The sequence below is a fragment of the Stegostoma tigrinum genome, chromosome 1 (assembly GCF_030684315.1).
Source record: "Stegostoma tigrinum isolate sSteTig4 chromosome 1, sSteTig4.hap1, whole genome shotgun sequence".
NCBI classification, from domain to species: Eukaryota; Metazoa; Chordata; class Chondrichthyes; order Orectolobiformes; family Stegostomatidae; genus Stegostoma; species Stegostoma tigrinum.
Window position 1 is genome coordinate 140,453,018 of NC_081354.1, and position 18,254 is coordinate 140,471,271.

Consider the following 18,254-nt stretch of genomic DNA (forward strand, 5'->3'; position numbering starts at 1 on the left):
ACCCTCCATCCCAGCATCTGCAGTTCCCATTATCACTTTTTAAAATTCTCCTCTGTTTGTTTCTTCTAGGTTTCTTGTATCAGTGTACATTAGAGATTGCTCCACAATTCCTAGAAACTGAGAGACAATCCTGGAACTTTGACAACCTATTGAGGGATGGTGACACTAGTGGGCCTGGAATGCCCAACAGGGCTACATACCTGAATTCAACATAATTAGGAGAAAGTAAGAACTATCGATGCTGGAGTCTGAGATAAGACAGTGTGGAGCTGGAGGACCACAGCAGGCCAGGCAGCATCAGAGGAGCAGGAAAGCTGATGTTTCGGGTCAGGACCCTTCTTCAAAAATGGGGGAGGGGAAGGGGGCTCTGAAATAAATAGAAGGGGAGGTCGGGCTGGGGAAGGTACTTGTCATTGTGATAGGCGAGTGCAGGTACGTAGTGGTGGGGATTGGTCAGTGAGGTGGGAGGAGCTAATATCTTTCACCCCAACCTCAAGTTCACCTGGACCATCTCTGATACCTATCTCTCCTTCCTGGACCTCTCTTTGTCAATCTCTAGAGACCACTTCGAAACTGATATCTATCTCAAACCTATTGACTCCCACAGTTATGTACACTACACCTCTTCTCACCCACTTCCTGCAAGAATGCGATCCCCTACTCCCAATTCCTCAGTGGCTAATCCCAAGATGGGGCGTTCCATTCCCGAACATCCCAGATGTCCTTGTATTTCAAGGACTGCAACTTCCCCTCGACCGCATCTCTTGCATTGTCCGCACCTCTGCCTTCACATCCCCTCTCCACAATAAAAACAAAGACAGAAACCCCCTTGTCCTCACGTATCACCCCACTAACCTCCGGATCCCGCAGGAGGTGCTACACCTGCCCCTACACCTACCGCCTCCCCCACCTCCATCCCAGACCCCAAGAAAACCTTCCACATTAAACACATGTTCACCTGCACATCTGTTAATGTGGTTGATTGCATCCGCTGCTCCCGATGTAGCCTCCTCTACATCGGGGAGACCAAGCGGAGGCTCAAGAGACAACTCTGTAGGGCACTCGCGCTCGGTTTGCAACAAACAAAAACACCTTCCAGTTGTTTGTAAAAGTATGTTACCTGAGTAGAGTGTTCACTCTGTCTAGAGTCTGTCTTCCCAGTTTCTGAGAGTCGAGTTCTTTGATGTGTTGTCGATAGGGCAGTAATTCCATTAGAAATTTGCTCATCTGATATCTGGTCAACAGCTGCATCAGAGTCTTTGGGGTCACAATGAGCATCAATCCCTTCAGCCTTTGAACATTCTGCCTCAATGGAGACATGATATCCATTCTCTTGCTCAGAGCTATGACTCTCCTGACTGTCCTGGCTATCTCGGTTGAGGGAAGAACGAGAGATGACACCGAACTTTCGAGTCCGTTTGCCATTCTGCGTGGGACTTCCACTTGCCTCCGAGCTGCTACTGCTTGTCCTGAGTTCACTGTTGCCGCCATTGGAAGGAGGAAGAGGAGCTTTGCGTTTAATCCGACGCAGCATGATCAGGTAAATGCATCCGCCATTCCAGCACTGGTCAGCCAGGTAACTGTAACACAGACAGATTGCATTCATCAACTAGATGTAAGGATGGGATTACAAGAAGCACTCTATAATTGGCTAGGATGAAATTCTTCCTTTCATAAATTTAGCCAGTTTGAATAATTGTTTTTCATATTATTCATGGGACGTAGGCATCACAGGCTACGTCAGTATTTATTATCCATTGTTAAGTGACTCTAACCACATCAACCACATTGCTGTGGATCTGGAGTCACATGTCCACTAAACAAGGTAACGATGGCAGTTTCCTTCTCTAAAGGGCATTAGTGAACCAGATGCAGTTCTGCGACAATCAACAGCAGTTTCAGGCGATCATTAGACTATCAATTCCAGATTTTTATTGAGCTTAAATTCCACCAAATGCTGTGACAGGATTCAAACCCACGTCTCCAGAACATTACCCAGGTCTCTGGACTAATAATATGAGAATACACTAAGCTATCATCTCACCTTGACTGAGGGCTGGATTTTCATCTCCTATGGGAGGATGAATCGAGTCACAAAGCACTGAACTTTGTTTTCCATTGCTGAAAGAAGAATTTTGTCTGTCTTGATAACCCAAGAATATTTTTGTGTGGCCTTTTTGTAGATTAGGGTGCCCTCAGGTGCAAAATACTCATGCATCTCTTCCAAGATCGGGGCCTCCACAATAAATATTAGGAATGAAGGGTGAGATTTAGATATCCATTAAGCAAATTTGTCAAATATGCACTTTTTTTTATGCACATGTTTATCAAGTGGAAAAATTCTCCATCGGTAGTTACAAGCTTAAAAATAGTAACATTCTGCACACAATACTACATCAGAATCTCATTCTTTTGATACATTTAATGTATCTGTGACTTTAATTCCAATTTTGGAACCTCCAATAGCATATTCCTATTCTCAAACATATGTGTTTAAACAAACTCAGCTTCAAGTTGACTTCAGGGTTTTATCCTAACACTAAGAGTCATAGAGTCAGCAGACCCTTTGGTCCAATCAATCCATGCCGAACATAATCCTGAACTAAACTAGTCTCACCTGCCTGGTCCTGGCCCATATCTCCCCAAACCTTTTTTTTATTCAATAGCAGAGCTCAATAGGCTAAAGGTCTACTTCTAATCCTATGATTTTCTCCCTGTCTCTTATGTCACACCAATTTGTTAATGTTTCTTGAGTTGTGGGGTAATGAAAGGATTAACTACATCAGTTCTGGGATAAAGTTAGCAGGAGGCTTGATAAAGTGTAAGAGGGAGGATGGAAAGAACTGGCACATGAACACTTGTGTGAAACACGGACATGAACAGAGCATTGGGCCGAAAGCCCTGTTTCTTGTTGTAGGGCTTTACAGAAGGAAATTCTACGTAATTGTTAACTGCATAGAGAAAGTCAACGGATGCCCATTGTGATGGCTGGTGTTAGATATACTGTAATAGGCAGCTTCTAGCTACGCCTCCACTGGTCAGCCTTCAGCTGCTTGGGCCCTAGACTTTGGAATTTCCTCTCCGAAGAGTTTGACATCTGTACTTCCCTCATCTTTATGACATCCTTAAGCCCCAGCTCCTTGACCAAAACCAAAAACAAAAACAGAAATTGCTGGAAAAGCCCTGCAAGTCAGGAAGCATTTATGGAAAGAAACCACAGCCAAAACGTCAGCTCCACTGGATCCAAGCCATTAACTCTGATTTCCCTCCATAGATGCCACCAGACCTGTCGAACTCCCCCAGCAACCCCTGCCCTTATCCCGGACCAAGACTTCGGACATCTCTCTTTCCAATATCTCCTTAGGTGGCTCGGTGTCAAATTTTAGCTGAGCAACACTTCAAAGTAGTGCCATGGGATGCTCTGTTTCACAAGGGGCTCCCATATAAATATGATTGTGGTTTTAATGCCTGGGAGGAAGAAATGAATACCTGGGATTCTTTATCAGAATATTGCTGAACAATAACTGCTTTTTCTGATTCTATAAGATGAACTAGTTTCAGTCAATTTAATCTGAAGGTATTTCAGCAATAAAGGGTATGAAAAGTGTCCCTTTATCTCCTGGTAACATGATTTTATTTTCTCTCAATTACACGACCCACATGCTTTCCACAACAAATGTCCTTTTTTTTTTAAAACCAGATCTTAAATTCTGTTTTGAGAACAGAGAGCTAATTTTGCGCTGTGTCAGTTGCAGTTTTGTTGTGACAGTTCCAGTTTTGATTCATTGCGGCTGAACTGTTTAATGTTAAATTGTTTATCAATTTGCCCACGTGCAGAGTGGCAGCTTGACATATTTGCTAATCAAACTGTTCAGAGATACACCTCTGGACCAGGTGGAATTTGAATGGGTCTCCTGGCTCTGAGGGAGGCACACAACAGTACAACACTCAAAATTAAATAACACCAGCTACAGTATTAAGATTTGAACCCACATCTCCCGATGATTAGCCCAGGCCAGTCGATTATGCGATATTGTTGATGTAGAACAGAACTTGTGACCAGGCTGTGGATTTTAATTTAGAAGGTTCAAATTTAAAAATGGCTGACTTAAGAACACTCATACTTACAAACAGAATCCCATACAGGGGCCAAATTTTAAATATCTGGCATTTGAACATTTCCTATACTTATCAGCAACTATTTTATATTAAATAAAAACTGAAAGAACTGTGGATACTGTAAATCAAGAACTAAAACAAAGTTGCTTGAAAAGCCCAGCAGGTCTGGCAGCATCTGTAAAGAAAGAAAAAAGATAATGTTTTGGGTCCAGTGACCCTTCCCCAGAACCTGCATTGTGTTCCAACTTGAGCACAAATAGATTGCGAACAGACTCCAGAATGGAATTTTCTCATGACCCAATGACAGCTGTAATTTATTCTTGACACACCTCAACATCGAAAGATCACAGCAGAGCTAAGGTATACTGTCACTGAAATAACTGCACATAGTCTGGTATCCCATCACCAATTCACCTTTCACTTCCATGTGCACAGTCCATGGGCTCTGACCAGCCAGTCCTTACAATGAGAAGACTCTCTGAATCTTCTGCTTATATCTGTCAGCCAGGGCTCCCTGATTGGCCCAGGTTGACAGCCCCAATCAAGAATTTCACAGGGTATGAGGTTACTTGAAGTCTGATAAGTTTAAATAAAAGCAAAATACTATAGATGCCAGAAACCTGAAATAAAAACAGAATGTGCCGGAGAAAAACGGAAGGTTTGGCAGTATTTATGGAGGAGGAAACTGAATAAATATTTTGAGTTCTTCTATTATGTGTTTTTCTCTTTCCAAAGGCACTACCAAATCTGCGGAGGTTTTCTAGTAAATTTGTTTTTTATTTACCTCAACATTTCTGGTCTAAAAATATCACTAACTCCCTTTTCCTCAAGTAGTCTACACTGTCCCCTTCTCAGGAGCACTGATCAATACATGCATCTCCATGCAAGGACTTGACAGTACTACACAAAATAAAATAAAATATAAATATAATGGATATAAAAACCTCTCTCTCTACTCTGTGTGTTTTCCTTAAGCTTAAAAAAGACTCCCACAAATTTCTAAGAAAAACCTTGGGATACAGTAGTCTACATTTCCAGTTCAAAAAATCCTAATGCAAACTCAAATCTATTCAGCTACCCTCACATTTTTAAAGAAAATATCTAAAAGAAATCATTATGGCTACAGAAATACTTACAACTTCTTATTAACTTTAAACATACAAAAAACCCATAGGTTATTAACCCAAGGAAAGGCTGACGGACTTGAGGCTGTTTTCATTAGAGAGAAGAAGGTTGAGAGGGGACTTAATTGAGACATATAAAATAATCAGAGGGTTAGATAGGGTGGATAGGGAGAGCCTTTTTCCTAGGATGGTGACGGTGAGCACGAGGGGGCATAGCTTTAAATTGAGGGGTGAAAGATATAGGACAGATGTCAGAAGTAGTTTCTTTACTCAGAGAATAGTAAGGGAATGGAATGCTTTGCCTGCAACGGTAGTAGATTCGCCAACTTTAGGTACATTTAAGTCATCATTAGATAAGCATATTGACGTACATGGAATAGTGTAGGTTAGATGGGCTTGAGATCGGTATGACAGGTCGGCACAACATCGAGGGCCGAAGGGCCTGTACTGTGCTGTAATGTTCTATGTTCTAAAATTCAAAATCAAACTTAAAATAAATGATGTTGGAAGTGTACATAAATCAGGCTATTTATATCACAACTACAATGGGACCATATTGTACACAAATTCAATTTTACAGAATATTAAAAAATAGAAGTAGGAGTAGGCCAGTCAACCATTTGAACCCACTTTGCCGTTCAATTTGACCATAGCTGATCTTCCATTTCATCATCAATTTCTTGCACTATGCTCATTTCCCTTAATATTCATATATTTCCCTATATTTTAAGAGCATTGCATTGAATGTTAAGCACTTTGAGGTAACTTGATGAAAAGAGCCAGCAATTTCCTCAGGGGCACCCATGCTGTCCCAATAACTTTATTACAAATATTACAGAAGCCACTTTCAATCATATAAATTGGATTTTTACTTCATCTCCAAGGAAACTACGGTAGACAAATGGAAATACCTCTGATAAAATTTTCAGCAATAGCAATTCAACACAAATTTAAACAATATATGTCCTTGAAATGATCCTTTAGGTTATCTGTTAAAGAGTTTTAGTGATAAAATATGATCATATATTGAATGTGCTAATCCTTTGCCTCAGTACTCCATATTCTCAGTTATTAGTCCATTCCCAACCACTTAGCAGCAAAATCCAATTGTGGTAACAATAGATTACCTCTCACATTTAGCTTCACAAAGGGAGAAAAATTCAATTTCTTAATCTGAAAATAAATACACTTAATAAAACAGATAGAATTATAAAAATTGAATCATTTAAATTTTATATGATTTTATAGTTTAAGATTTAGGAGATATATGAACTTACCCTAGACAATAAATTAATCTACACAAACAGGACAGATGCTTTGCTAAAACACTTACAATGGCAGTCTGGCTGCTCTCATTCAATACACTTTTATGGCAACTTTGACATTTTTTGCTCACTTAAGATAATCAACTCAAGACTGAATTTCAATTGCATACTTATTTTTAATTTTCTCCCTCCAAATCAGCAGCTCCTCCCCCCACCGCTTCCCAACACATGCCCTTCCATTACCTGTGCGCATTTTTTGTAAAAACAATTAAATTTTAACATGAGGAAACTAAAAGTTTTCTTCCCAATTTCCATTCATTTTAGGACATAAACTTCAGGCTTGAAAGATTGCCCACGGGTGTGCTATCTGCATAATTCCCTTCGGGCTAATGCTGATTGTAATGTTACAAGAAATAGAGTTGTCATAAAAGTACAGAAATTAGATTTTTTTACTGAAATGCTCCACTGTTTCCTTTCTTTTAAGTGCAACAGCTGCAATGCAATATTAGCAATTTCTGGCACTGAAAATCAGCACATTCACTTTGATGGACATTGCTCAGTCATTTAAGCTCTGGAACTGGATACCTGTATTAAGTTGCATAAGCTCCCATCGAAGCATCGCCAGTATGGAAATACATCTTTGTGAGATTGTGCAAACATAATCCCTTCATCCTTGTTGGCTCAGTGAACTCTGTGCTAACAGTAAATTATTATATAGTGCACATGACTATTAACAAAAGTATCCCCACCAGGAAAATTACTGACAGAGTGCAATTTGATTAGAACAAATGAAAATTCACATCTTACATCTTAAGAATTGCCACTTCCTGAACAGCTAGCACAGTTGAAAAGTGTTGATTAAAGTAGACATTCCCATGATTAGGTTTTATTTCTTCAGATAATTTCATCTCAAACTCACCTACTAATGAATACTGCACAGTGCTGTGATTGTGCTATCAAGCTTGTTACTTATCTCTCAGCCCAAGTACTACAATATTACCATAATTTTGAAACACACACACACACACACACAATATCAATACACTTTGAATAATTTTGCCTTACCTGCCTGAACATCAGCAAAACAAATGAAATGTTTATTTTTGAGAGGAGAGGGAAGAGGTGTCTATGTTGAGAATGAAGTATGAAAGAAAGGGGAACAAGAAAACAGCAGCCACAGCTAACAGCTTCTCACAGAGCGAGGAAGGAGACAGGTGTTCATAAACGAAGACTGAACCTCACACTGAAACTTATCGTTCTGTAGCCAAGGGATTTCTGTACATAGGATCCACTGAATTTGCATTTGAAACACCATTTCTAGCCATCTACAAACCCCTTACTCTTGTACTCAGGCAACTAAAATGAAAACTCAATGGATATTGGTTGGTCAAGAAATAACACACAGTCAGAGATTCTTTTTTGTCATTATTCAGCATGTCAGTGAGAAACATACACAGCCACACAAAAACATTTTATAAGCTTGTCTTGTCGGCTTCCTCAAATGGAGTAGGTGGGAATACAAACAAGGGAAGCACTTTATGTCTGTTAAGAAACATATGGTTATATGTTCATGAACACTGACGAACAGAAACTGAATATTTTATACAGAAGTCCTTATTCTAAACAATCATCAATACATTTAAATCAAAACGCTGCTTGTTAAGATATTTCTGTACTTTATGGGAATGCAGCAACATTATGGGAAAATTCTGTGAAAAGATGCAAACTTGTTTTCAGCTTCTCTAATCTGATGTTAATTCTCTTCACACTCAATCGTCCGTGTTCCTGTTGTGCTTAGCAAAATATAATTTTTGATCTTTCATGGAATATGGGTGACACTGACAAGACAGCATTTTATTCCCCGTCCTTAATTGCATGACTTGCTCAGCAACTTCAGAGAATAGTCAACAATCAACAACATTAGTCTGGTCTGGAGTTACTTGTCGGCCAGACCAGCCAAAATTCCTTCCCTATAGGACTTTAGTGAGACAGGTGTGTTATGACAATCATTGATAGTTCCATGGTCATTGTTATTGAAACTCAACTTTATTAACTGAATGGTAGGTGAGGTTTCAGACTATCACTAAAGCATTAGCCTGTGCGTCAAAATAACCAGACATTGCCACAATGCCACCAGCTCCTACATTGGACAAGTTCCGAGCCAGAATACCCTACTAATCAGTTGGACAAGTAAAAGAAAATCTGCAGAAGTAATTTATTTAATATATATCCATAACCTTAGAAAAACACGAGCAGAACACTGTAGTGTAATCAGTTAAACCAATATCATTTCTTCCATCACTTCTTCCCTCTCTTCCATTGTCTACCCCAGACCTGCTTTTCTCTTTTGTTCTTCACCATCCTACCTTCTTTTATGGTAGAAAAACCATCACAATAAGACAATAAGATATAGGATCAGAATTGGACCATTTAGTCCATCAAATCTGCTCCATCATTCAATTACGGCTGATATGTTTCTCAATCCCATTCTCCTACCATTTCACCGTAATCTTTGATTCCCCTTCTAAATCAACAGCCCATGTGTTTCTGTCTTAATGACACTCAAATAAGACCACAAAATAAATAATCACATCTAACAGGGCTGGACAGGGTAGATGCAGGGAGGATGTTCCCGATGGTGGGTGTGTCCAGAACGAGGGTCACAATATGAGGATTCATGATAGACCATTTAGGACAGAGATGAGGAGACATTTCTTCACCCAAAGAGTGGTGAGCCTGTGGAATTCATTACCACAGGAAGTAGTTGATACCAAAACATTGAATCTATTCAAGAGGCGACTAGATATAGCACTTTGGGTGAATGTGATCAAAGGTTCTGGGGAGAAAGCAGGGCTAGGCTATTGAGTTGGATGATCAGCCATGATCATGAAGAATGGTGAAACAGGCTCAAAGGGCCAAATGGCCTCCTCCTGCTCCTATCTTCTATGTTTTCTAAGTTTCTATTGAACTGTAAACTTAACCTCTCTTTGTTTCTCTCAGCTGCACGCAGATCTGTTGAGTATTTCTAGCACTTCTTATTTTTAAATCGGTAGGTGTCCCTTGTTGTGCAGCCACAAATGGACTGCTCCATTAAAACTTCTTTGGCTTCAAAATAAGTCACTGATAAGTCCTGATGTTATGAAGACAAAGTGCATTGGAGGATTTATAACTGGTTGTTTTGAAATCCAGGACTTTCATTCAAGCAATTCTAGAATGTTGCCTTCACATACTACAAATGGCAAAGCTCCCTTCAAAGGCACAACAAGCATTAAAAAAAAGTACCAAAATTTCAACATAGTTTTTAACCCTATTGTCTCAATGCCTATGTTTGTATTTTCTTATACTCCATCTCAATCCAATTGGGTGCTCTTCTCCCAAAGCCCATAATTCAATTGTTCAACAATCTGTTTAAATTGCCATTCCTCTTTGTCCTCCTCAGAACAAGCGATCAATGATGTACCCATAATTCAAACTGTCACTCCTTTCCCTGTCCAAACACAATGCCATTTCCACTTTCCACTCTTAGTCGAGACTGGCTCAATTCAAGCTGACTCGAGTTCCCTCAAAGATCAACCCCAATGCTCCCACACACTGTTCTTTTTCCTTGTATTCTCATTTTCCTCTTATTCTCCCCCTTATTGCTATTTGTTTGCCCATTCTCACTTCCATGAACACCTGAGTCCTGCAGGTTCAGAATGGATTCCGATTGTTGATCACTGTTCGGCTGATGCCATTTTGTCAGCAATTTCTAACATACTGACTATGTGTGAAATGGAATTGACTGACATATGACAGCTAGACTTTCTTAGTCTTGTTTACTCCCACATGTTCAGCAAAATTACTACAATCAAGTGATGTTGAATCACTAATTCTTATTACAGAATATATTGCAAGTGTGATTTTTAGTACAGTACTAAATGTTGCTCGCATTGTTTGCAATGAAATTTTATGTTATGTAATGCATTATAGATTAACGGGGTCGCTGGTTCTTATTGCAATTCTGAACTAGGGGAAACAATTATCATTACCACTGCCACACACTGAGCATAGTTTTATCAATTTACCTAGCAACACTACCCCAAATCCTTTTCCTGTGCTATATGTAGTGCTGTATCCAGTACTGTATCCTGCAGACAAAGAGTATTTATAAAACCATAGTTTATCAAACTTGCCTAGACACATCACTTTGTACGTGTCATCTATGAATGTATTAATCATTTCCCAGTTTTTATCATTCCTTCCTGACAAGTGAGCATCACTACATTTATCATTCATCTCTAATCGCCTTTGAGAAGATGGACTTGAGCAACCCCCTTGAACTGTATAGTTTATGTGGTATCGTAACACTCAAAATGTTGTTCAGAAGGGAATTGCAGGATTTCAACTCTGTGAATTGACGCAATGGAATTACAGGACTTATATTTTCATTCCTGGGTTGTGAGCACATTGCATGGACATTTCCCAGTTCTGGAAACCTGACCTGGGAAAAAGTCACTCAAAAGTTGAGATTTTCATTTTGGTGTTGACTAGGAGTTGGGCCAGGCAAACCCAATGCATAGTTGGTGCTCCTTCACTGTATTGTTTGTGACAAGCTGAACAGATCAGATGATATATTTCTATCATTGTTTGGATGTTCCAGTAGAAGGACCATGTGCTTAGTTACTGACATACAGTCAAAACTGTGGCTGTGTAAGATCTGTAGAGGATTCTTGTCCCTACCTCTGAGCCAGAAGGCTTGAGTTCAAGTCCTACCAGCTCTACAGATGCATCATACATCCACGAACAGGTTGATTAAAAATTTATAATATCTGATGAAATTAAATATTAAATTAGTTATTTTTAAAATGCACAGTAGAAAAGCACGAGTAAATAGAATGTTACAGGAAAAATCAATTTTAATCAGCCGCACTTTTTAAAATGCCCACGTTCTGTCATTGTCAGCTTATGTTGCATTGAAATACACATCCATCTGGTTTCTATAATACCAGCTACAATAAAACACCAGCAAGCGCTCAGCTCACTTTAACAGGAGATTTCAGAATTAGTTTAGATTAAATTGCTGGTTAATGGAATACATCCCAACTGTAAATGCAGCCAGAAACTTTCTTCATTTATAGATAGGAAACAAAATGCTGGTATGCTATAAGATACTGTCAATTAAATGTTTCCGGGTATAATGCCCTGTTGCAGTAATTTAGCATATCTTCTCTTTATCATAAACCATATTGGGTGGCACAGCAGCTCAATGGTTAGCATTGCTACCTCATAGCACCAGGGACAAGGATGTGAGTCCAACCCTGGTCGACTGTCTGTGCGGAGATTACACATTCTCCACAGGTCTGTGTGGGTTTTTGTTGGGCACTCCAGTTTTCTCTTACAGTACAAAGGTAGGGTAGGGGAACTGGGTCACGGTGGGATGCCCTTCGGAGAGTCAGTGTGGACTTGATGGGATGAACAGTCTCTTTCGGCACTTTGGGATTCTGTGATTCTATTTTGCAATGAAAGCATATTTGCCTTTGTTAAGTATAGGGGTTGGGAGGTCATGTTGAAGCTGTTTAGGGTTTGTTTTGAAGCATAGGTTAGGCCACTTTTGGAATGCTGTGTTCAATGCTTGTCTCCCTGCTATAGGAAGGATGTTGTGAAACTTGAAAGGGTTTAGAGAAGATTTGCAAAAAGGTTGCCAGGTTTGCATGGTTTGAGCAAAAGGGAGAGGCTGATTTGGCTGGGGCTTTTTTCCCTGGAGTGTCAAAGGATGACCTTATTGAGGTCTATAAAATCATGAGGGGCATGGAGAGGGTGAATAGCCAAGGTCTTTCACCCAGGGTAGGGGAGTCCAAAACTACAAGTCATATGTTTAAGGTGAGAGGGGAAAGATTTAAAAGGGACCTAAGGGGAAACTTTTTCACACAGAGGATGGTGTGTGTATGGAATGAGCTGCCAGGGGAAGTGGTGGAGATTGATACAATCACAATATTTAAAAAGGCATGTGGAAAGGTATATGAATAAGGAGGGTTTAAAGGGATATGGGCCAAATGCTGGCAAATGGGACCAAAACTTTAGGATATCTGGTTGTGTGGACAAGTTGGATGGAAGAGTCTGTTTCCAAGCTGTACAGCTCTATGACTCTAAGAAGGTTCAAGTTCCACTCAGGATGCCTACACACAGTCTAGTTTGATACTTCTGCATATAACTGAGGGAGTGCTGTAGTGTCAAAGATGCTATCTTTTGTATGCAGTATTAAGCTGAGGCCTAGCATACCCTCTCAAGTAGGTGTGGCACTGTTTTGAAGAATAACAAGGGAGTTCCTCATGAACATTTATCCCTAAACCAACGTCACTGAAACAGATTATCTAGCCATTTATCAGATTGTGGTTTGTGGGATCTTGATCTGTGTAATTTGGCTGCTACATTTCCTCCATTATGACAGTGAGTACGCTACAAAACATGCCTATACGACTGTGAAACAATTTGGTCATCTTGAAATCGTGATAGTACTGTGATCCTGGTAGAGATCTGTAATTTTTCTTTTGAAAGTCCAAAAACCCAGGAATTTACTAACAGGATGAAGCCACATGTATGCTATTTAAAATAAAGTATCAAAAAGTATAAATATCATAGATAGTCCGGTTACATTAAGGTATTAAAAGCAAAAGAATATACTGATTAAGACTCTTAAAAAAACTCAGTTCCTCCTGCGCAAATTTGATGTAGGCCTAAAGAAACTAGACAACTATCAAAATTGGAAGATTAATGACACCACGTTTTAGATTGATTCAGATCTTTGGGCCTTCCACTACTACTGTACCAGCAAAGTTGCCCCATCAATTCTCCTCCAAATATTCCACAGTTTTAGAGTCCTTGGCTCTGCTGGCTCTAATGTTCTTTAACACTGGAGTGCTATACCAGAACTGTCTTTATCCTCTCAGCTGGGCTACACAGAAGTCCAACATAACAAAGTGTGAAACTGGATGAACACAACAGACCAAGCAGCATCTCAGGAGCACAAAAGCTGACATTTCGGGCCGAGACCCTGATGAAGAGTCTCGGCCCGAAATGTCAGCTTTTGTGCTCCTGAGATGCTGCTTGGCCTGCTGTGTTCATCCAGCTTCACACTTTGTTCTCTTGGATTCTCCAGCATCTGCAGTTTCCATTATCTCTTATCACAGAAGCCCAACATGTTTTGTTTAGAAGAGTCCTTCAGTTTTCAAGGTCTTTCAAACTCTTTCAGCCACTATGCAGATTTTCAACTGAATCCAGCTTGAAGGAGCAGGATCTGTTCCCAGAGTCCAGCTTGAATAAAGCTAAGTTAAATTGGTTGAATATAGTACCTAACCTAGAAACCTACCAATACTTAATATTAATCTTTCGTGGACCTTTTTCAATTGTTTATCTCAAAGGCAGCTTGGTCACAAGATCATCTCTTGGAATCAAGTAAATTTTACTTACCTAGTTCTGAAGGGGACCATCATCCCCAACACAAAATGAAGGTTTTCATCAAAGCACAAGAATTAACAAAAATGCATTGTCTGTACACTTTTTTTTCTTTTCCTTTTCTTTTAGTTCAATAATATATTTCTCTAGGAACAGGAAAAGATTATTAGACTTAACATATTTCTGTTATCAGGTGATTTTTCTTCGATGCTAAATCAAAAGGCCTAGCTGAAGTCGCGGTGAACAATTTCCGATGTAAATTAGAATTAGGTCAAACCTTCCTTCTAATTTTATTTTTTGTCAAATTCTACAGGGCATTGGTGAGATTAGAAAAAGAACAAAGAAGATTACAGCACAGAAACAGGCCGTTCGGCCCTCCAAGCCTGCACCAACATGTTGTCCATCACAATGAAAACCCCCCTACCCTTCTGGGGTCCGTATCCGTCTATTCCCATCCTATTCATATATTTGTCAAGACGCCCGTTAAAAGTCACTATTGTATTTGTTTCCACTACCTCCCCTGGCAGCGAGTTCCAGGCGTCCACCACCCTCCGTGTAAAAAAACTTGCCCCATACATTTCATTTAAACCTTGCCCCTCACACCTTAAACCTATGCCCCCTAGTAACTGACTCTTCAACCCTGGGAAAAAGCTTCTGACTGTCCAGTCCGTCCATGCCCTTCATAATCTTGTAGGCTTCTATCAGGTTGTCCCTCAACTTCTGTTGTTGCAGCGAGAACAACCCAAGTTTCTCCAACCTCTCCTCATAGCTAATGCCCTCCATACCAGGCAACATCCTGGTAAATCTTTACTGTACCCTCTCCAAAGCTACCATACCCTTCTGGTAGTGTGACAACCAGAACTGAACACCATATTCCAAATGCGGCCTAACTAAGGTTCTATGAGCTGCAACATTACCTGCCAATGTTTAAACTCAATACCTCAGCCAATGAAGGCAAGCATACCATATACCTTGTTGACTATCTTCTCCACCTGCGCTGCCCCTTTAAGGGACCTGTGTACCCATACACCCAGATCCCACTGTCTCTTAAGTGCTCTGCCATTTACTGTCTATTTTCTATCTGGATTAGACCTTTCAAAATGTATTACCTCACATTTTTCCAGATTAAACTCCATTTGCCATCTCTCTGCCTAAGTCACCAACTAAACTATATCCAGCTGTATCCTCTGACAGTCCTCATTGCTGTCTGCAATTCCACCAACCTTTGTGTCATCCGCAAAATTACTAATCAAACCAATTACATATTCCTCCAAATCATTTATCTATATATTACATATAGCAATTAGAAATATATTACAAATCCCAAATACTGTGTGCAGTTTTGGTCTTCTTATTTAAGAAGGGATATAAATGCGGTCAAGAAGCATCAGAGGAAGTTCATTAGATTGATGCCTAGAATGAATATGTTGTCAAATGAGGCAAAGTTGAACAGATAGGGCTCATTTCCACTCGAGTTCAGATGAATAAGGGATAATTTGATTAAGTAGGAAAAAATTCTGAATGGTCTTCACAAGATGGATGCAGAAGGGATGCTTGCTCTTGTGGGTGAGTCTTGACTAGGGGACAATGTTTAAAATCGGGGTAATCATTTTCAGATTGAGATGAGGGGAACAATTTTTTCTTAGAAGATTGTACAACTTCGACAGTAGAGTGATGGAGGCATGTCATTGAATTTTTTAGGGTAGGGGTAGATAGATTTTTGTTAGTTAAGGGAATTAAAGGTCTTTGGGAGTAAATGGGAATGCGGAATTTGAAACACAAACAGATCAGTCATAATCATTCTGTATGGTTGAGTAGGCCCATGGAACCTAATAGTCTACTTGTTTTCCTAATTCACAAGGACAAATGAATGTTTGCAATGTGCATCTGTTTTAAAAGCAGAGGGCCTTTGATTTTTCTTTCTCATCCTGAATCCGGGGCTGACTTATGTACAGCCTAGAGAGAAACTTCCAGGTCATTACTGTGCAGTTTTCTTTTAGCGAGTTGATAAGATTTGTAGCTCAGGTTGAGGTTCTGGATGTGAGTTTGCTCGCTGAACTGGAAGGTTAGTTTTCAGACGTTTCGTCACCATTCTAGGTAACATCATCAGTGAGCCTCCGACGAAGCGCTGGTGTTACGTCCCGCTTTCTGTTTATCTGTTCAGGTTTCCTTGTGTTGGTGATGTCATTTCCTGCGTTGGTGATGTCATTTTCTGCTCTTTTTCTAGAAAGAGAAAAAGAACAGGAAATGACATCACCAACGCAGGAAATGACATCACCAACCCAAGGAAACCTGAACAGACAAATAGAAAGCGGGACATAACACCAGCGCTTCGTCGGAGGCTCACTGATGATGTTACCTAGAATGGTGACGAAACGACTGAAAACTAACCTCCCAGCTCAGCGAGCAAACTCACATCCAGTTTTCTTTTAATTTATTCATTTTGTGGGATGTGGGCATCATTGGCTGGCAAGCATTTATTGCCCGTCCACAGTTGCCCTTGAGAAAGTGGTGCTGAGCTATCTTCTTGAAACGCTGCAGTCCACCAGTGGGATGACCCACAATACCCTCAGGGAGGGAATTCCAGGAACTTGACCCAGCAACAGTGAAGGAATGCCAATATATTTCCAAATCAGAATGGTAAGTGGCTTAGAAGGGAACTAGAAGGTGGTGGTGTTCTGCTGCCCTTCTGCTATCCTTCTGGAAGTGGTCGTGAGTTTGGAAGGTGCTGTCTGAGGATCTTTGGTGAATTCCTGCTGTACATCTTGTATATATTACATGCTGCTGCCACTGAGCACCAGCAATGGAGAGAATGGATGCTTGTGGATGTTGTGCCAATCAAGCAGGCTGCTTTGTTCTGGATGATGTCAAGCTTCTGGAGTGTGGTTGGGGCTGCACTCATCCAGGAAAGTAAGGAATATTCCATCACACTCTTAACTTGTGCCTTGGAGATGGTATATAGGCTTTTGCGGGTCAGGAGGTGAGTTACTTGTCCCAGTATTGCTAGCCTCTGACCTGTTTTTGTAGCTACTGCATTTATGTGGTAAGTCCAGTTGAGCTTCTGATCAATGAGAACTCTTAGGATATTGATAGTGGGGTATTCACTGATGGTAACACCCACTGAATGTCAAGGGGCAGTGGTTAGATTGTCTCTTATTGCTGATGACCATGGGCTGACAAGTGGCAAATAATATTTGCATCACAAAATGCCAGGCTAAGACTGGGTATTGTCCAGATCTTGTTGCATTTGGACACAGATAGCTTCAGCGTCTGAGGAGTCAAAATGATGCTGAATATTGTGCAATCATTGGCCAACATCTCCATTTCAGCCCTTGTGATGGAGGGAAAGTTATTGACAAAGCAGCTGAAGATGGTTTGGCCTAGGACACTAATCTGAGGAACTGCAGAGATGTTCTGAAGCTGGGATGACTAGCCTTTAACAACCACAACCATCTTCCTCTGTGTCAGGTATGACTCTAACACACCAGAGAGTTTGCTCCCTAATACCCAATGATTCCAGTTTTGCAAGGGCTCCTTGATGCCACACTTGGTCGAATGCGACCTTGATATCAAGGGTTGTCACTCTCACCTCATCTCTGGAATTCAGCTCTTTTGTCCATGTTTGAACCAAGGCTGTAATAAGGGCAGGAGTTGAATGGCCCTGGCGGAGCCCAAACTGGACATCACTGAGCAGGTTATTGCTGAGCAGGTGCTGCTTGATAGCACTGTGGATGACACCTTCCATCACTTCATTGATGATCGACTGTAAACTGACAGGGTGATGATTGACCTGGTTGGATTTGTTCTGCTTCCTAATGTACAGGTCATAACTTGGGTAATTTTCTACATTCTATGTAAAGGTGAGAGGCTGGAAAAGTACAGCAGGTCAGACAGCATTAGAGAAGTTCCTCTGATGCTGTCCGACCTGCTGCGTTTTTCCAGCCTCACACCAATTGACTCTGGCTTCCAGCATTTGCAGTCCCTTCTGACTCTAATTTTCCATATTGTCAGGTAGATGCCAGTGTTGTAACTGTACTGGAACTGCAGTTGAGGAAAAGAACTGGTTCTCTCTTTTTGGAGTGAATAAAAGACACAAATGTCTTGACAAAGTTCAGTCACAAACAGGCTCTGGTCTGGTATCAGAGGCTGTCCTTGACACTATCTATGCACAGACCCCCTGAGGAAGACAGTTCTCTTCCTGCTGACAACCATGACAAGCTTCTTGGCTTTGTGGGTGTGCTAAAAGGCATGGCAATACTGAATTAATATTCAACAAAAACAAATGTTGCTGTTGAAACTCAGCATATCTGGCAGC

General features: G+C 40.5%; 1 protein-coding gene across 1 annotated transcript in view; it reads right to left on the reverse strand.

Annotated features, from left to right (window-relative positions):
- pdzd2 (PDZ domain containing 2) overlaps positions 1 to 18,254 on the reverse strand; it is a 422,227-nt gene that overhangs the window by 164,447 nt on the left and 239,526 nt on the right. Inside the window, exon 4 of the mRNA XM_048530010.2 lies at positions 1,121 to 1,580. Within this exon, the coding sequence (XP_048385967.2) occupies positions 1,121 to 1,580 (460 nt within the window). The remainder of the gene's footprint in view (positions 1 to 1,120; positions 1,581 to 18,254) is intronic.